The sequence below is a fragment of the Trematomus bernacchii genome, unplaced genomic scaffold (genome assembly GCF_902827165.1).
Source record: "Trematomus bernacchii unplaced genomic scaffold, fTreBer1.1, whole genome shotgun sequence".
In the NCBI taxonomy this organism is placed as follows: Eukaryota; Metazoa; Chordata; class Actinopteri; order Perciformes; family Nototheniidae; genus Trematomus; species Trematomus bernacchii.
Window position 1 is genome coordinate 76,438 of NW_022987740.1, and position 21,063 is coordinate 97,500.

Sequence of the window (21,063 nt, forward strand, 5' to 3'; positions counted from 1 at the left end):
CGACAGACCTTATTTCAGGATACAACCAAAAACACAGAGAACCATTGACCTCCAGACCAGGAAGTGATTAAATGCTGACTCATGTCAGCGTGTTAGCTCTTATACTGCTGACTCATGTCAGGGTTCAGGACTCATAATGCTGACTCATGTCAGGGTTCAGGACTCATAATGCTGACTCAGGGTTTAGGACTCATCATGCTGACTCATGTCAGGGTTTAGGACTCATAATGCTGACTCATGTCAGGGTTCAGGACTCATAATGCTGACTCAGGGTTCAGGACTCATAATGCTGACTCATGTCAGGGTTCAGGACTCATAATGCTGACTCATGTCAGGGTTTAGGACTCATAATGCTGACTCATGTCAGGGTTCAGGACTCATAATGCTGACTCAGGGTTTAGGACTCATCATGCTGACTCATGTCAGGGTTTAGGACTCATAATGCTGACTCATGTCAGGGTTCAGGACTCATAATGCTGACTCAGGGTTCAGGACTCATAATGCTGACTCATGTCAGGGTTCAGGACTCATAATGCTGACTCATGTTAGGGTTTAGGACTCATAATGCTGACTCATGTCAGGGTTTAGGACTCATAATGCTGACTCATGTCAGGGTTTAGGACTCATAATGCTGACTCATGTTAGGGTTCAGGACTCATAATACTGACTCATGTCAGGGTTTAGGACTCATAATGCTGACTCATGTCAGGGTTTAGGACTCATAATGCTGACTCATGTTAGGGTTTAGGACTCATAATGCTGACTCAGGGTTTAGGACTCATAATGCTGACTCAGGGTTTAGGACTCATAATGCTGACTCATGTCAGGGTTCAGGACTCATAATGCTGACTCATGTCAGGGTTTAGGACTCATAATGCTGACTCATGTTAGGGTTTAGGACTCATAATGCTGACTCAGGGTTTAGGACTCATAATGCTGACTCATGTCAGGGTTCAGGACTCATAATGCTGACTCATGTTAGGGTTCAGGACTCATAATGCTGACTCAGGGTTTAGGACTCATAATGCTGACTCAGGGTTCAGGACTCATAATGCTGACTCATGTCAGGGTTAAGGACTCATAATGCTGACTCATGTCAGGGTTTAGGACTCATAATGCTGACTCATGTCAGGGTTCAGGACTCATAATGCTGACTCATGTCAGGGTTTAGGACTCATAATGCTGACTCATGTCAGGGTTTAGGACTCATAATGCTGACTCATGTTAGGGTTTAGGACTCATAATGCTGACTCATGTCAGGGTTCAGGACTCAATGCTGACTCATGTTAGGGTTTAGGACTCATAATGCTGACTCATGTCAGGGTTTAGGACTCATAATGCTGACTCATGTCAGGGTTTAGGACTCATAATGCTGACTCATGGTGTTAGGTGTGGTTCCTGCAGATTAGCTCGGAGGTGCTACATGAGTTAGCGTTCCCCTCTGACCTGAAGGCCTTGGACTTCCTCTGGATGTTCTCCAGCCTCTGGGTCCTAAAGCTCAGCGTCCGGATGTTCCCCTCCAGCTCAGCCTCGCTCAGATCCACGCGCTGCGTCAGCCGGCTGAAGCTGCCCGACAGCTCCCTGAAACACGGGTCATCAGACTTCAGTAAGCAATTCAATATATCTTACATAAAAACAATCCTGCAACACGCCAACAGTGTCCGGAATTGATTCAGCATCTTTAACAACATCCACAACCGTCCAAATCAGCCATTTTTTAAATTGTTGTCTGTATATTCTATAATGCTAATAAACCTATCTTATGCTAATAGAGTGAATGTCCCGACATGCAGGTTAGCATCCAGCAGTTTCTATGAGCTGGAGACCCTCCTCTACATCTCTATCAGAACACTCTGGGGTCTCATCACCTCCAGGTTCACATCAGGACTCGATCTAACTGTGTACAACACATCTCCTCTGGAGGAGAACTCTCCGCTTCTCTTGGAAACTGGACTTAAATCACACTGTACATTTTACATTTATGTTCAATCTAATATTTAATAATCCATTCCTTGCACAATTAATATTAATATAATATCCTGCTTATATTTTGTTACTGTACATTTGTATTTCCACATGTATATTTTCCACATGTATATTTGTTACTTTTGTAATGCTATTGTATTTGTGTTGTTGGGATGTGGGGCCTCACTTGAACACCTGCTGGCTGCAGGCGGCGCTGCAGGCGGGGGCCACGGCCCTCAGGCGCCGCCCGCTGAACTCCACAAACTGAGCCTTCAGAGCTCGCTCCCTGCTGGCGTCCGTCCACCAGAACCTCTCATAGAGGAAGAGCAGGCCGTACAGAGAGAGGGAGACGGAGAGCAGGCGCCAGCCCACAGAGCGCCACACCTGGCAGAGACAGGTACAAGTACTCACATCTGGTGCTTAGTTAGAGTACAAGTACTGACATCTGGTGCTTAGTTAGAGTACAAGTACTCACATCTGGTGCTTAGTTAGAGTACAAGTACTCACATCTGGTGCTTAGTTAGAGTACAAGTACTGACATATGGTGCTTAGTTAGAGTACAAGTACTGACATATGGTGCTTAGTTAGAGTACAAGTACTGACATATGGTGCTTAGTTAGAGTACAAGTACTGACATATGGTGCTTAGTTAGAGTACAAGTACTCACATCTGGTGCTTAGTTAGAGTACAAGTACTGACATATGGTGCTTAGTTAGAGTACAAGTACTGACATATGGTGCTTAGTTAGAGTACAAGTACTGACATATGGTGCTTAGTTAGAGTACAAGTACTCACATCTGGTGCTTAGTTAGAGTACAGGTACTCAGGTCTTGGACTTGAGTAAAAGTAGAAGTACTCAGATCTGGTACTTTAGTACTGGGACCTGGGTAGAAGTACTCACACCTGGTACTTTAGTAAAACTAGAAGTAATCAGATGTGGTACTTGAGTAAAAGTAGAAGTAGTTAGCATCTGAGAATGATTGTCACTATGGATTATTCTGCACATTTTATTCTATATTAACTGTTTGATGGGCACGTGAAAATAAAGAAATAAACACCATGAAAAATGTCAGAACAAATATAAGAAATGATTAAATAATAAAATGACTTTTGTTTCCCTGCAGACATTTGAATGCCTGGACTTATTCATAATAATCAGTAATAATGAGATGCGCACCACGCCGCCGATCACCAGCACCGTCATGGACGCCCGCGACGTGACGGACAGTAGCCCCGTCGCCATGGAAACCCTCATCGCATCCTTTAGGGTGGAGCCGTCCTGCATCAAAAATAAATCTAAGTCTTTATGCAAGTTCTTTAAAAAATCAATGAAATTCAAGACTTTAATTAATTTTAAATCTAAAAAATGTGCTACTTTTTAAGAAATTAATAAAAGGACATTTAAAAAAAGGACACAAAAAGACACAAATGATTTACAAAAAAAAAAAAAACTATTTGCAAAATGTATAGGAATTGATAAAAGGAAAAAAGACTTTGACACAAATGATGCTGAACAACAGAAATGAAAGATGAATAAATAATAACTGTTGTGAAAATCCAGAATGTCCTCTTCCAACATGAGAGCAACATGCTAACAAAGGTATCCCAGCTGTAGCTGTGAACATGACAGGATGTATGATTACCTAGAAGAGCATCAGGACTGTTTGAGGCATATGATAGCTATGTGATTAACATGATGATTCAGCCTCTATGGAGATAGACATATGACAAGCATGCTCATTTCTGACGTGGAGCTAATCTGAAGTAAACATTGAATACTGCTTTCTATTCCTCCATCTTGTGACTGTGTAACTCCCTCTCTTGGATCAGCATGTGAAGGACACTGTTCAGGAACTAGTTGATGCTCTGTATGTGATGACTCCTTCCATTCTGGAGAGGATCACAGATACATGGATCCTGAGATTGAAGCTCAAGCCGGAGACCAGGGAGAGTTCTCTAACAATAAAAGCAGTAATAATAATGATTATTATGAATATTAATAATATGAATAAACATGTATGGTGTTTGCACCTCGCTCAGCGCCCGCTTGGCGCCGGCCGCTCCGATGAACCGGGTGACGAGCGCCGTCCAGCCCAGAGAGAACTGGAAGTCCAGGTTCTCCTGGAAGTCAGCGCAGAGGGCGGCGAGGCCCAGGTCAAAGGTCAGCTCGAAGGAGAGGGGGGTGGCGGACAGCTGATCGGGGGCCGACAGCAGAAGACGTACACCGTCTGCAAACACATCATCACATGTTAGATGAAATGAAAATAAATGAAAATAAATGAAAATAATTTATTCTTTTTTTTTTAATAGAAAAATAAATAATAATAATTAAATCAAATTGAATTGAATTAACATAATTAAACTTCCTGTGGAAACATCTTGTGACCACAGCGTACCGGTCATGTGACTGAGGTCATGTGACTGAGCATACCGGTCATGTGACTCTGAGGTCATGTGACTGAGGTCATGTGACTGAGCGTACCGGTCATGTGACTCTGAGGTCATGTGACTGAGCGTACCGGTCATGTGACTCTGAGCCTCTCTGATGTCCTGCAGGATGCTGATGCAGCGCTGAGAGAGACACGCCTCCATCCTCTGCTCCACGTGCTGCAGCAGCTTCTGAACACACACACCGTGCAAACAACAACACACACACACACCACACACACATTAACACACACACCATGCACACAACAACACACACAAATGGGGCGCAGCCTGCGAGCTAGTTCAGGCAGTCAACTCGAGCACCAATGATACATTAACACGTGACGCACCTCGTCCCTCTTTCAACCAACCAATCACATTCTCCTAAACATGCCGCTCTATTGAAGCTGCCAGGTCTTCCTGCCTCTGCCTCGCTCATGCTGCTGCTGCTGCTGCTGTGTTCACTTGCTATTGCTACGTTCATGTTCCTGCTGCTGTGTTTCATGTTGCTGCTGCTCGCCTGCCCCACCACCACCCCAGCTCCACCCCAGCTTCCACCTGAGCTTCCACCCCAGCTTCCACCCCAGCTTCCACCCCAGCTTCCACCTCAGCTTCCACCTGAGCTTCCACCCCAGCTTCCACCCCAGCTTCCACCCCAGCTTCCACCCCAGCTTCCACCCCAGCTTCCACCCCAGCTTCCACCCCAGCTTCCACCCCAGCTTCCACCCCAGCTTCCACCCCAGCTCCACCCCAGCTTCCACCCCAGCTTCCACCCCAGCTTCCACCCCAGCTTCCACCCCAGCTTCCACCCCAGCTTCCACCCCAGCTCCACCCCAGCTTCCACCCCAGCTTCCACCCCAGCTTCCACCCCAGCTTCCCCCCCAGCTTCCACCCAGCTTCCACCTGTAGGCTCGGGGGATAGTTATCTAATCATCACTCAATGTTCTTTGTAAATCTGTGGAGTGATGAGGCCCGAGCCTAGACGCCAGTGTTGTAGTCAAGTCACCAATTAACGAGTCCAAGTCACTCTCGAGTCACGACTCTTCGAGTCCAAGTCCGAGTCACCCAAGGAGTGTCCGAGTCAAGGGCGCCGGAAGCGGGGGGGCCAGGGGGCCATTGGCCCCCCCACTTTTCAGCCCTGCCCCACATTTTCAGAATATTAAACTTGTTTTGGCAAATTCAGATGATAAATACAGCTTTGAAGCTTGTAGACATAATTACAAGCAACGGAGTAACGTAACGTCACTGCAGGCATAACAGCCGGTGTTTCTCCTGAGTGTTTTCCCCGGGAAACAAACACAATACACACAAACGCAAAAATACACAAACGTATATACACTCTCACTCGCGGGCTTCCCCTATCTTCCCTTCGTACTATTTTGATCATTTGCTCCGCTAATAATCAATCAGATGGATCCAGAGAAGAGGAAACTTTAAAGGCCTTTCTCTCAAAATGATGACTCTGTAACAGTCATTATATCATGTGACATATTTTGCTTAATATTTGGAGTACAAAAACAATCCTGATATCATTAGAAAGCTATGAATCTCCTCTTTCCAGCAGTGTATACAACTCAAAATGTGTCTTCGGGTCAATGCGACTGATTTCAATGGAGCAGGTCACTTTGCATTAGGTAAAATAAAGCAGGCAGACATAACAGGAAGAATATGTACATTTTAACCCAATCAAATAGGACATTGTCACACCATTCAAATGTATCCATGTAAATTACAACCAATAAAAAAGCTTAGATGTGTTTATTCGTTACGTTGTTTACTTTATTTGTTACGTTGTTCTGTGTGTGTCCGCCGTTAACCTAGATAGAAAGAATATATACACTTGCAAACACGTCAGAAGAACCAGCGCAGAAGAAAACTAAATACAGTCAATCTAAACTTAAATTAACAACTGGAAGGTCACATCCCTGACATCCACGTCTCCGGAGCCTGGACCTTCATCAATCATAGAACCAGCGAAGCCAGATGAACCCAAAAGCAGCAGCTCTGCGGCCGCAGAGACTGTCAAAACCGCCGCCACCGCCGTCGTTGTTGGTTCCGACTGAATGGAGGTTTGTTGTCGGGACATTGAGACGGGTAAAGCTGCAGCTAACTGACCGCTAGATCGTCTGGGCAAAGAGAAATGTACTTCAACGCAGAATGGTACAAAAACAGAGAGTGGTTAATTCTTTGCAAAACCACTAAACGGGCCTTCTGTGAAATATGCAGATTTGCTGTCAAACGGCTTGTAACTTTCTCAAAATGTGGAGATGATAGCTTTGTTAATACCGGGGTTAATAACTGGAAAAAGTGCCCAAGCCTCCTGGACAGCCACGAAAAGTCTAATTTCCACAGAGTGTATTAAAAAAAAGTGCGCTTTCTTCAGTCAAACACCAGTCAACATACAGCTTGTCAAACAACAGCGTATTGAGCAGGAAAAAAGAAGAGATGGAATGATGGAGCAACTGCGCTGTCTGCAGTTTCTAACCCGACAGAGCAATCAGGGGCATGCGGATAAGGAGAGCAATTTCCAAAAGAACTCGTAGCTAAGAAAAACCCCACTCTGAAAAGCTTCATGCTCACCGGGAAATATGCATCATGAGACAATTAATGAACTTATAAATCTAATGTATCGGGAGTCTCTCTCCACTATATTAACTGACATTTAAAAGCAATGCAAAACATGCAGTTATTGTGCTTCCAGCAAACATCCACTGATAAACTGCGATGTTAACAACCTCATGATAACCTCATATGTTTTTAACTGAGGATCTACCTGTGGTTAGTCTAGAAAAAGGTAAATGTGTGCATTTTATTATAAAGTTGTGTATATAGACTGTTGCAAAAACTAAGAAACTTATAAACATCAGGTTTAAAACTAAAAGTAACACAATTAGAGATGTTTGGAGTTTTATTTTAGTTATTAATTTACATTTTTTGTCAAAGAGATGCTGATTTGATACCGTTGATACAGTTACGGCATTTCCTGTTTCTGCCGGAGAGAGGGGAGTTTGTCCCAAAGCTTGCCGCTGTATCTACTCCCTCCATCTGACAGGAGGAGCCTCATGTGTCACTCCACAGAGTTCACTCCGTCACGGAGGGGGAGTGGGTAGGGCGTGGTTTGGGATTGGGCCATACACACGCACTTTTTTGGCCCCCCCACTTCTAAAATGAATCCGGCGCGCCTGGTCCGAGTCGAGTCCGAGTCATCACTACCTGTGTTCGAGTCCGAGTCCAAGTCCGAGTCACCTAAGAAGAGTCCAAGTCCGAGTCACCTCAGAAGAGTCCAAGTCCGAGTCACCTAAGAAGAGTCCAAGTCCGAGTCACCTCAGAAGAGTCCAAGTCAAGTCCGAGTCACAAGTCTTCATGTATTAATCTTCGTGGATATATGTGTTGAAATGTAGCTGCTCCTCTACATTGCTTTTATCCTGTCATGTTATACTAATCTGTCTATTGAACTGCTGTGAAGCCAGTTTGGCTACAAGTCTTGTAATAGGTGCTATACAAATATAAAGCTTATTACTAATATTAATATTATTATTATTATATATAAATAAACTATGTTTAAAATGAGTTACCTTTTAGAGAAGTGATTATATTTGTATGCCAATATTTTCCTATGGTAAAGTTTTCGTTTTGCACTTTTATTTTGATAGTAATAAGATCGGGACTCTTATTTTGAAGGAACTTTTACCGGTTAAATCGGTTTACTGATAAAGATTAAGCCCCAGAAAGCACATGGCTACTTAGCATGCAAAATGACGTCATTCTGCATATTAAGTAGCCATATGCTTTCGTGTTATCGGCTGAATCTTTATGTATTGATTAGATCACGTTACTCTGATGATAGTGTTCAGCCTATATGTCTGAACTCGATGTTTAGAGTAATGTGTTACGGAGCCTTCTCTTCAATATTGTTTCCACATAACGAGCATTTTGCTGCTCTTTTCCAATGTGGAAGCAGAATGTGTGAAAGCATACAGCATGATGCGGGGTGTGTCTCTAGACATCTTTAGACTGGAATAGCGGGGCCCAGTACGTGAACTCGCCTCGCAGCCGGTGCACACGCCAGGATAGAGGACATCAGACTCCAGAGAAAACTTGCTCGAGTCCGAGTCCAAGTCGGAGTGTCAATGTACAAGTCGAGTCCGAGTCATCGTGGGGGGGAACATTCACGAGTCCGAGTCCAAGTCATCGTACGCGATAATTCACGAGTCCGAGTCCGAATCCAAGTCATCGTGTGCGAGAATTCACGAGTCCAAGTCCGAGTCGCGTCAATCAGTGCGCGAGTCCGAGTCGAGTCACGAGTCCCGAAAATCGGCACTCGAGTCCGACTCGAGTCCGAGTCCAGGACTCGAGTGCTCCATCTCGACGCCAAACTCAAACTATATGCTGCTTCTAATAAACATATTAAGAAACACGTGAGTTGTCTGACTGAACAACACACATTAACACACACACACACACACACACACACACCGTGCACACATTAACAGACAACAACACACATTATAACACAACAACACATTACATTACATTACATAGCATTTAGCTGACTCTTTTATCCAAAGAGACTTACAATAAGTGCATTCGACCAAGAAGATACAAACTTGAGGAAAACAGAATCATATAAGTACATCAGGTTTCATAGAGCCAGAACATTTCAAATGCTACTAAACTAGCTTTATGCTGCGTTCACACCGGACGCGATGCGACTATTCGCATCGCTCTAATCGCTCCTATCGCATCGCTCTAATCGCTGGAGTTTCACCGCGGCTGTCAGCTGTGTTTACTCGCATGATTCAAACAAGACGCGCTGGCTCGGGAGCTACAACTACAACAAGATGAACATATTTGACCGTGATGTAATTGTAATACACGTTTCTAAATGATGAAGTAACAACATACTGATACCGGTTAGTAACAACCATGAATTAATGCTTTGACAAGTCTGCAGACAGACGGCAGGAGAAACACCTTTTAAAATGCGTGTTTTCTGAATGAAGATCGGGTCGACCAGGCTAAGCTAACGTTGTATCTGCTCATTCCACACTCATAACAACGGCCTACAGACATAAATAAAGCAGCGACTGTATTCTCCATGACACAGGCAGTCTGTGGTTTGTACTTGTTTCACTTTTGTCCAGTTTCTGAACGGATATGAGGAGCTGTGAGCTCTGTGTGCTAACTGCTAACAGCTAACGGCTGATGTTGTGTGGTTGAACGTCAGTGACGGCGGCTGAGATCCTCACCGCTGATTGGCTTCCGCGAGAACGCGTCACGTGAATTTGACGCTCGAGTTGAAAAAATTGAACTCTCGCGTTTAACGCGGCACCGTTCAATCGCCTCAATCGCGTGATTCGCGCCGCGTCCACCGCTTCATGCGCGCCGTCGGAGCGAATTCGCGTCTGTCCGCGTCTCTGCATTGACTTTACATGTAATCACGCCGCCCCCAAACATCGCATCGCGTCCGGTGTGAACACAGCATAAGATAAGCCAGTCCTTAGTTAGTATATAAGTGCTTTGTTAGTATGTAAGTGCTTAATTAGTATATAAGTGCTTTGCCTCGACGGGGAGGGATTGCATTGAATTAAAGCAGCAGGAGCAAACGCTTGCCTCGGGGAGGGAGAGAGAAAGCCACAGCGGAGAATAAACAGAAGGGTAACCATGGTAACTATGGGCGGGAAGTCTTCTTCGCTGCTTTTGTGGCAGACTACAGCGCCACTTACAGGCCTGGCATATGTACTACAGCGTCTCCAGCGCTTTCGAGCAGCAATGGCCGGCTGTGGCCCAACCCCACATTCCTCCTGATAGGTGGAGAGTTGGCCCAATAGCCGTAGCGCCACCGTCCTGACGTCAGGACAGTGTTCAAATCTGGATCAGTTTTTATCAGATCCGTTGCAGCCCCTTTTTTAGAGATTTGGGTATGGAGGAAAATAGAGAGGGTTGTGTTTTCTGACACTTGGTGAGTTCCCTGGAACACCGGGGACACATATTCATGTAGAAAAGACGTACACAAGTGCATTTTGCATGATAGGTCCCCTTTAATTTTTTTAATTTTTTAATTTTTATTGCTCGAAGTGGAGTCTAAAGAGATGAGTCTTCAGTCTGCTCTGGAAGATGTGTAAGCTTTCTGCTGTCCTGATGTCAATGGTGAGCTCGTTCCACCATGTTGGAGCCAGGATATCAAACCCACGTGTTTCTGCTGATGGGAACTTGGGTCCCCCTCGCAGTGCGGGTGCAGCGAGCCGTTTGGCTGATGCAGAGCGGAGTGCACGTGCTGGGGTGTACAGTTTAACCATGTCCTGGATGTAGGAAGGGCCAGATCCATTCACAGCATGGTACGCAAGTAACCAGTGTCTTGAAGTGGATTCTAGCAGTTACTGGAAGCCAGTGAAGGGAGCGGAGGAGCGGCGTGGTGTGGGAACATTTAGGAAGGTTGAAGACCAGACGAGCCGCTGCATTCTGGATGAGCTGCAGAGGTGGGATGGCACATGCAGGTAGACCAGCCAGGAGGGAGTTGCAGTAGTCTAGGCGTGAGATGACGAGAGCCTGGACCAGAACCTGCTTTCTGGGTCAGGAGGGGACGTATCCTCCTGATGTTGGAAAGAGTGTATCTGCAGCAGCAGGTTGTAGCAGCAATGTTTGCAGTGAAGGACAGGTTGTTATCTAGGGTCACACCCAGATTCCTTGCAGTCTGAGTCGGGGAAACAACAGAGGGGCCGATGTTGATTGTTAGGTCAAGAGTGGGACAATCTTTTCCCGGAAGGAAAAGCAGTTCAGTCTTGTCAAGGTTGATCTTGAGGTGGTGAGCAGACATCCACTGAGAGATGTCTGCTAGACAAGCAGAGATGCGTGCGACGACCTGGGTCTCTGAGCGGGGAAAGGACAGAATGAATTGGGTGTCGTCAGCGTAGCAGTGGTATGAAAAACCATGCGGGCCAATGACTGATCCGAGCGAGTTTGTGTACAAGGAGAAGAGGAGGAGACCAAGAACAGAGCCCTGAGGGACCCCTGTAGTTAATTGACAAGGGTCGGACTCGGACCCTCTCCAAGTTACCCTGTAGGTAGGTCTTTGAGGTATGAGGTGAGGAGGGAAAGTGCAGAGCCTGAAACTCCAAGTTCTTGGAGAGTGCGAAGGAGGATCTGATGGTTCACCGTGTCGAATGCAGCAGACAGGTCCAACAGGATGATGACAGAGGAGAGGGAGGCTGCTTTAGCCGTGTGCAGTTCCTCAGAGACAGGAGAGCAGTTTCTGTGGAGTGACCTGCCTTGAAACCAGACTGGTGCGGATCCAGAAGGTTGTTCTGATGGAGATAACAGGAGAGTTGTTTAAAGACAGGAACGGGAGGAGAGAGACAGGCCTGTAGTTTATAACATCAGACGGGTTGAGAGTGGGTTTCTTTAGGAGAGGGTTTACTCTGGCCTCCTTGAGACTGTTTGGAAAGTCACCAGAAGTTAGAGAAGTGTTGATGGGAGAGAAACGGTAGAATATCAGGAGCGATAGTCTGAAGGAGGTTTGAGGGGATAGGGTCCAGAGGACAGGTGGTAGGACGGGCAGAGGTCATGAGGGTAAGAACCCCACTCGGAGAGAGAGGGGAAAAGGAGGTTAGTGAGTGGGTGAAAGGTGGGTCTGGTGACCCAGCGGTGAGTAAAGGTGGGTCAGTGTGTGTGTGTGTGTGTGTGTGTGTGTGTGTGTGTGTGTGTGTGTGTTTGTGTGTGTGTGTGTGTGTGTGTGTGTGTGCGTGCGTGCGTGCGTGTGTGTGTGTGTTAATGTATATTTGGAGCTGTGTGAAGGCAACAGCTCTTGGATTTGTGTACTGAATATTTAATTGAAAGAAAAACCTCATTTGGATTACTCTGATGTTGTTTATTTAATTTAATCTATTTCAATATTCTGTTCAAACAGTACATCTTTTTTTTGGTCTTTGTAAATGAAACTTTTTGAGCTAATTTCACCGACCACGCCTCTGTTTCCAGACGGACAGAGAGAACCCGTCACAGTGCTGTTTTCAGAACGTTTTTAATAAATGATCCCAATGCAAAGTGGTGAGGACATGTCCCCAGTGTCCCCAGTGTCCCCAGTGTCCCCAGGGTCCCCAGTGTCCCCAGGGTCCCCAGGGTCCCCAGGGTCCCCAGGGTCCCCAGGGTCCCCAGTGTCCCCAGTGTCCCCAGGGTCCCCAGTGTCCCCAGGGTCCCCAGGGTCCCCAGTGTCCCCAGTGTCCCCAGTGTCCCCAGTGTCCCCAGGGTCCCCAGTGTCCCCAGTGTCCCCAGGGTCCCCAGTGTCCCCAGTGTCCCCAGGGTCCCCAGTGTCCCCAGGGTCCCCAGTGTCCCCAGTGTCCCCAGTGTCCCCAGTGTCCCCAGTGTCCCCAGTGTCCCCAGGGTCCCCAGTGTCCCCAGTGTCCCCAGGGTCCCCAGTGTCCCCAGTGTCCCCAGGGTCCCCAGTGTCCCCAGTGTCCCCAGTGTCCCCAGTGTCCCCAGTGTCCCCAGTGTCCCCAGTGTAAAGGACAGCATGTTTGTCTCTATCGTAGGAATTTATCTTAAATCTAATTGAATTCACAGATTAAATCAGGGGGGTCCAAACTGTTTTCACCGAGGGCCACATACAGAAATATATATGAAGGGCCGGGCCGCTCACTAGAGGTTTATCGCCTCGTAAGTTCAGTTATCAGTTAGCAAAATCAATCAAATGTAGGTCAATGATGTTTGTGAGTGCTAGCAGCTCATCCCTTCAAACAGATCCTCAGATTGATTACAATAAGGAGAATTAGGAAGGGTTTATTTCAAGCTTGTTCTGGAAATACAACCCAGTCTCACGGCATTTCGTGTTATAATCACGAAATGTAATCTATTGATTCGTGTTCACCAACACGATTTCCCCATTTTTCTTCGTGTCACACAGAACGATTTTAAAAGCAATGTAAAGAATAACAAATTAGAAGAAAAAAAAGATTTTAAAAAATACATATTTCAGTATTCTGAGCCTCCATTTCTTTTCCTCACGGACGGCAAAAAAAGTCCGACATTATACAATTTAAAATAAAAACAATAATCGTGTCTTGATATTGAGTAAGAACATGTTTTTATGAACCACACAGCTTCCGTTCTTCCACGTCCCGACCGGACAAAAAGACGTGTTGCAGGCACGAAACACACTACCAATAGAAATACATTGCTTTTAAAATCGTTCTGTGTGACACGAAAAAAAGTGGGACATCGTGTTGGTGAACACGAATCAATAGATTCAATTTATTTGGTGACTATAACACGAAATGCCGTGAAACTGGGTTGGGAAATAAGTCTTTTTTCTTATCAACTAAGATTTGTTAGAAAATGTTTCCAACTTGAATTGACTGAATTGATTTGAAAAGTGGTCTCATTAACACATGAATACTACTGTGTAATATATGTTTACATTTACATTTAAGAAGTACAATATAAGACAAGGACAAGTTTCAATTGTGGGCCGCATTTTATTATCCTTTTTTTATTTGCTGAGGGCCGATTCAAAATGGTCCGCGGGCCGCATTTGGCCCCCGGGCCGTAGTTTGGACACCCCTGGATTAAATGTATCAGTACGGCTGTCAATCCCAGGCTTTATCACATCTTTAATACAAAAGACTGGCCACCTTCTGCACTCTTGCACTCCACAGACATGCACATTATCATACGGATGTTACCTGCAGTGGCGTTTTTATATGTACAAAAGTGGTGGGGCACAAAAAACGTAGATGTCTATATATAAGCTTCTGCAGTGACGTGCAGTGAGGGTCATGGCTGCTGACGCTCTGACTCTTCAGGTTTACAAATATTATATTTTGACCTAAACCAAAATATAATATTATTTTCAAAAGCTTTTTTTGTCTGATGCTTCGATTAATTTTAAACAGACAGTTCAACAAAAGGATACCCAAAAAATGTCATTTTATCATTTAAATATTGAATTGTTCTCTCTAAGTAAGATCCCATTTTCAATAAAATGGCGGTCTTACCTTGACTTGAAGATGAAGTCCATTTGCCTATCCTTCTGGACAAACATTTCTATTACTTGTTTGTAAAAGTCCTCCTTATCTTCTCGTAGTTTCAAAAGTCTATCATAAATCTAATCCATAGATTTATGATTAAAAAATTATAAAAGTAGGGTAGACATGTGGATATTATCCGGCTAATCAAAACGTGCATTTATCTAACAGGTACGTTTCCCACAGATCTTATTTCCAGCTATTTTCTAAAATCCTCTGGAGAAATCTCATTGCTTTTTTGTCGAGGGAAGCCATGCGCAGCTTACTTCCTGGTTTTAGGACGCGTCACTGCAGCTCTCTCGTCTCCTCTTCACACAGCACACTTTTCGCGGCACACGTACTTACAGCCAATCAGCTCTGAATGATGTGAGATGACGTATGGTGGGGATGGTAGCTCAGTGCCCCTCTGGTCATTATTTTTTTGCCACACACATTAAATAGGAAAATACTCTGAGCATGCGCAGTGTAGTTTTTACAGTCACCGTTCACTTTGACAGTGAGAGGGAGGGGCATGATCAGGTTTTGTCCCACATGGCTCTAAACAGCTCAATAGGCACACACTGTGACTGTAGACACTAATTAGAAGAACACAGACTAAAACAGAAATGTACAGACGAATCAGATGATTCAACATGATCTTAAAATATATTTTATATATTTTTTTATTTTATTTTTTGCATTTTTTGTAATCATTATTTGTAATACTTTCTGCTGACACTAGGTGGGGCTGTGCCCCACCTGCCCCTAATGGCCAGTCGCCACTGGTTACCTGTCCCATGTCCCTTTTGTTTCCTGCTCCTCTGTATAAAGTCATTGCTTTTTCTGTGTAACTTGGTCAGATCCTGGTCCTATCTACTCGTGCAGGACTCTGGCCTTTCAGCAGGAAATACGATTCTGTTAAATGCTATAACTCTTTATTAAATAACACAACTTTGGTTTAAGCTTGTGTTCTTTTCTTAGCACAGTCTCCTCGTATCGTGTCTTAGTATTTGTCCTGATGTTGTAAATGGAGCTGCTGAGATGCGTCCTCTTCATCTGACAGTAGAGCAGGGGTACTCAAACTTTTTTGTTAAAGGTCCACTTGTGAATTTTATACAAGGTCACTGGTCCGGATCAATGCCAGTAAAGTGGCTTGAACTAGTGGGAGAAATGGCACTGTTTGTCTGAAGCCAACGCCTTGAACCTCGGCAAAGAAGGCATTAGAAGCTTTAGAAAGTCAAGGTAAACTTGCGGTTAACTTGCGGTCTGCAATGCGTGTCACGCTCGTGCACACAAGTAAATATATATGCACGTTCATTCTCACAACGCGTCAGACACAAGAACATATACATTAATTTACATCAGAATCTGATATTTTTTTTTTATAATGGGACACAGGGTTCGGTCCGGACCTTGGTCTGGAGTTTGAGAAGCCCTGCAGTAGAGTATTATGGGATGGCTGCTGAACACTCACAGTTTTGTAGAGCTGCAGAGTTTGCTGTGTTGGGCTGAAGTCGGCTCTGAACTCGTCCACCAGAACAGGAAGTGATCGGATCTGATTGGACAGCGCCGACTCCACCTGACAAACACCAAGTATCCATCAGAACAAACTTAAAGGTCACCTTGTATGCAAAATCCACTTCTTCATGTCTCTTCTACATCGACATGTGTCCCCTCTGTGTAAATAGAAAGTACTTCTACTTTTACTCGAGTACAAGATCTGAGTACTTCTACTTTTACTCAAGTACAAGAACTGAGTACTTCTACTGGTAACAGAGTACTGCCTCACCTTGGCAGCGACCTCCTCCGTCAGAGTTCTGATCTTCTCTCTCACGCTGTCGCTCAGACGGTTGATTTGTCCTCGAACGAATTCCAGACGATCTCTCTGCTCCTCGCGCTCCTCCAGACACAAGATCCTGCCAGAGGTCAGAGGTCAGAGGTCAGGAAGTGTGTTTGGGAGATACATTTAAAGATCTGTTAATGCACATCTCCGACATTCAGTGAGTGTGTATCAGCAGCTATAATCAGTGTGTAATAATAAATATAAGAGAGGAAGTGTGTTCACTGACTTCCTGTCAGCGGAGGCGATGTTGATGTCATCCATCACAGATTTGATGGTCTCGGTGATCTGTGACGCCCGAACTGTGTGCTGCTCGAACTTCGTCTTCACCGCAGACTGAGAGATGAACTCCTGCAGGTCAGAGGTCACAGGTCAGAGGTCAGAGGTCACTTATGTCTGGTATACTGTATATTTCTACCACTAGAAGACTTTTATTTACCTCGAAGGTCCGCTCGAACATCTGGAACTCTCTCAGCCTGTCGTGGAAACCTTCAGCCAGAGCGCCGCCTGCAGGAAGCACACGGTACTTCATATTTAGTATTTATTATAAATGTACTACATAGAACTTAAATTAAAAAAAGTATCTGTCTCACAATATAAACCTGTCTCCCCCCTCTCACCTGTCTCACCTGTCTCCTCCCCCCATCTCACCCGTCTCTCCTCCTGTCTTTCTACCCTTACCTGGCCCCTATTACATTTCAAAGAGTTCAGAATTTTCCAGAATATTGACTGACTCCCCCCCTCTTACCTGTCTCACCGGTCTCTCACCTGTCTCTCCCCCCCTCTCTCACCTGTCTCTCACCTGTCTCTCCCCCCCTCTCTCACCGGTCTCTCACCTGTCTCCCACCCCCCCCTCTCACCTGTCTCTCCCCCCCCTCTCTCACCGGTCTCTCACCTGTCTCCCACCCCCCTCTCTCACCTGTCTCTCACCCAGTGGTTGCGTTAGACTTTTTCGTTGTCTGTCATTTTGACGGACAGGATCGTAACATTTCCGTCATAATCCATTATTACCCGTCATTTTATTTTTCATGTTTTAATGATGAGACATATTTAATATTTATGTTTGGGTACTAAGCAGCAAATGTTCATTCATTCCTTTTTTTTATGATTCATACAGAACTTTTAAGGGCATGGAGAAAAAAAAAGATGAACAGAGACACCGACCGTGCGGTCACTTTTCATGTCGAAACGAATATGAATGATTTATTTTTTCCTTGCCACTTGCTTGTCCCTCTGCTGCTGGCTGAACGTTGTCAGTGTTAGTCTTACTGGCTTGTCCTTCATCCTCCACTGCATCAATCCCTCTTCTTTCACCTCGTTTATCCACACCATCACAATTACTGGGCTTATTAAAAAAGCTTCGGACACTCAGCTGCCGTGACATTTTGCGATTGCTAAAGCCGGTTAAACAACGAGGAAATCAACGAGGTCAAATACAAGACTAGACAATAGCTACTTAATATGCACACACTCGCCACCAACTGGACAGGGGTGTGAATTACTAAATAATAGTTAAAGTAGAGTACAGTAGATCGCCCTCAGTCGACCTGGCCATAAGGATGTAATATAATGTGGGCCGCTGGTGGACATTTTGGCGCTGTTCCGAGTTGTGTTCTAATCTGTCAAAATGACGGACTGCTTTCAGATATTTCCGTCATTCTTGGAAAAATTACGTCATAGACGGAAAATATTCGGTTAACGCGACCTCTGCTCTCACCTGTCTCTCCCCCCCCCCCCTCTCACCTGTCTCAGGCATGCCCTGAGCTCTCTGCATCCTGGATGTCAGGACCTCTTTAGCGGAGATGAAGAAGATCCTCCCCGGAGCTTCTTCCTCTCCGACCACCTTCAGCTCCCCCGACAGGAAGCTCACCCCCCGGTCCAGGTGCTGCTTCCTCACCTGAGAGGTTTCATTTAGTCCATTAAACAATCTGCAGGATGCATTGCACCTACATGTACCAGGATGCATTGCGCCTACATGTACCAGGATGCATTGCACCTACATGTACCAGGATGCATTGCACCTACATGTACCAGGATGCATTGCACCTACATGTACCAGGATGCATTGCACCTACATGTACCAGGATGCATTGCACCTACATGTACCAGGATGCATTGCGCCTACATGTACCAGGATGCATTGCACCTACATGTACCAGGATGCATTGCGCCTACATGTACCAGGATGCATTGCGACTACATGTACCAGGATGCATTACAACTACATGTACCAGGATGCATTATACCTACATGTACCAGGATGCATTACAACTACATGTACCAGGATGCAGTATGCCTACATGTACCAGGATGCATTAAGACTACATGTACCAGGATGCATTATACCTACATGTACCAGGATGCATTATACCTACATGTACCAGGATGCATTAAGACTACATGTACCAGGATGCATTAAGACTACATGTACCAGGATGCATTATACCTACATGTACCAGGATGCATTATACCTACATGTACCAGGATGCATTATACCTACATGTACCAGGATGCATTATACCTACATGTACCAGGATGCAGTATGCGTACATGTACCAGGATGCATTATACCTACATGTACCAGGATGCAGTATGCGTACATGTACCAGGATGCATTAAGACTACATGTACCAGGATGCAGTATGCGTACATGTACCAGGATGCATTAAGACTACATGTACCAGGATGCATTATACCTACATGTACCAGGATGCATTATACCTACATGTACCAGGATGCAGTATGCGTACATGTACCAGGATGCATTAAGACTACATGTACCAGGATGCATTATACCTACATGTACCAGGATGCATTATACCTACATGTACCAGGATGCAGTATGCGTACATGTACCAGGATGCATTAAGACTACATGTACCAGGATGCATTATACCTACATATACCAGGATGCATTACAACTACATGTACCAGGATGCATTATACCTACATGTACCAGGATGCAGTATGCGTACATGTACCAGGATGCATTAAGACTACATGTACCAGGATGCAGTATGCGTACATGTACCAGGATGCATTACGACTACATGTACCAGGATGCAGTATGCGTACATGTACCAGGATGCATTAAGACTACATGTACCAGGATGCAGTATGCGTACATGTACCAGGATGCATTAAGACTACATGTACCAGGATGCATTAAGACTACATGTACCAGGATGCAGTATGCGTACATGTACCAGGATGCATTAAGACTACATGTACCAGGATGCAGTATGCGTACATGTACCAGGATGCATTAAGACTACATGTACCAGGATGCATTAAAGGTAGGTAGATCATTTTGAGAAACCAGCTTCAGATCGCTAGAATTTGAAAATACACAACTGGAACAAATCTGCCACTTCCTTACAGAGCCCCTCCTCCAACACACACGAACGCGCACATGACCAATGAGGGCACGAGATAAGTTTGTGCACAGATGGAAGGCTGACAGGCAGGTAGGCCATCCAGTTATTTTAGCCGGTTCGGCTAAAATGATTGGTCGTGCTTTTTACAGTACTACAGCTTCCACAGATGATATTTTTGTATGGATTTTTTGTCAAAGCACTTCAGATATTCATTGCTATCAGGATGTTAAGAGCATTCCATGGAATATAACAAAAAGTGTATCTCGAGACGGTTTCTCAAACTTACCTACCCAACTTTAAGACTACATGTACCAGGATGCAGTATGCCTACATGTACCAGGATGTATTACGACTACATGTACCAGGATGCAGTATGCCTACATGTACCAGGATGCATTACGACTACATGTAACAGGATGCATTATACCTACATGTACCAGGATAGATTGCACCTACCAAGCCCCCAGGAAGTGCGCCGGACTCTGAGGAAAATATTTGTTGTGGCCAAACGGCGGTACTACACTTCCGTTAGGTTGCTGGGCCCGGAAACACTTTTTCCCATTGACTTACATGGGGAAAGAGTGGTCTGTAAATCGTTGGATAATTTTTTTTAAACTAAATAAACTACCCAGTATGAACACTTGTATAGCCCTTATTAAAAACATTCGGTCCTCAAGTTGTAAAATGTGCTAATAACGTTATTCTGAGAGTTATTTCCCTCTGCATTATGAACGCGCATCTAACCCACGGGACCGCGCCGCCCGGCACGTTCATGTTACGTGTTCAGCACTACATGCGTTTATCTTTACCCATGGATGCACAATAAGAACGGACCCATATCGCCTTACTGCCAGCCCACGGAGCTGTAATAACGGATATATTGCACATGTTTGCTGTAATTCATCATTTGTAAAATATTATACTACATGGGCTGTATGATTACATCTTGTACCGTAAATGTTGTATTAAATAAAGTTAATATTACCGACGTAGATATATATATATATACAGTGCAATAAGCTTCTTAGTGGTCATGTACAACCCACACAAGTAGCCTATCATGCTAAATTAAGCTCTGTTGCTTGGATATCACTAGATCCTGTTACAGCGTAATATAAAAGTACATAACGATTGATGTGTAACTTAGCATAATTACTAGCTAGCCGCTAGCTGCTAACTGCCGCGGCCGCCTAGTTAATATCAAAATCCATCATATAACAATCCAGTACCATGCTGTACAAATTGACGTGGTTAATGTGAACGAGCATTTTGGGGGGCATGGTTAAAGTTGCGCATGCGCTATGAGCGCACATACGGGTACTTCTCAGGCATGCTGGGTAATCTGTGACGTTTCGCTCTCTCAAAAGTTGGGCCATTTTATCTTCATGCGCCAATGAGCAGCTCTCATAGGAATGAATGAGGCCCCGCCTCCCACGCTGTATCCAGTTCTTATTAT

At 44.9% G+C, this 21,063-nt stretch overlaps 1 protein-coding gene across 1 annotated transcript in view; it reads right to left on the reverse strand.

The window, feature by feature from the left end:
- LOC117496336 (mitofusin-1-like) overlaps positions 1-21,063 on the reverse strand; it is a 37,019-nt gene that overhangs the window by 3,914 nt on the left and 12,042 nt on the right. Inside the window, exons 7-16 of the mRNA XM_034148017.1 lie at positions 17,974-18,127; positions 16,670-16,737; positions 16,460-16,581; positions 16,180-16,306; positions 15,865-15,969; positions 4,485-4,584; positions 3,997-4,193; positions 3,143-3,244; positions 2,153-2,349; positions 1,447-1,581 (exon numbers count right to left, since the gene is read on the reverse strand). Coding sequence (XP_034003908.1) covers positions 1,447-1,581; positions 2,153-2,349; positions 3,143-3,244; positions 3,997-4,193; positions 4,485-4,584; positions 15,865-15,969; positions 16,180-16,306; positions 16,460-16,581; positions 16,670-16,737; positions 17,974-18,127 — 1,307 coding nt within the window. The remainder of the gene's footprint in view (positions 1-1,446; positions 1,582-2,152; positions 2,350-3,142; positions 3,245-3,996; positions 4,194-4,484; positions 4,585-15,864; positions 15,970-16,179; positions 16,307-16,459; positions 16,582-16,669; positions 16,738-17,973; positions 18,128-21,063) is intronic.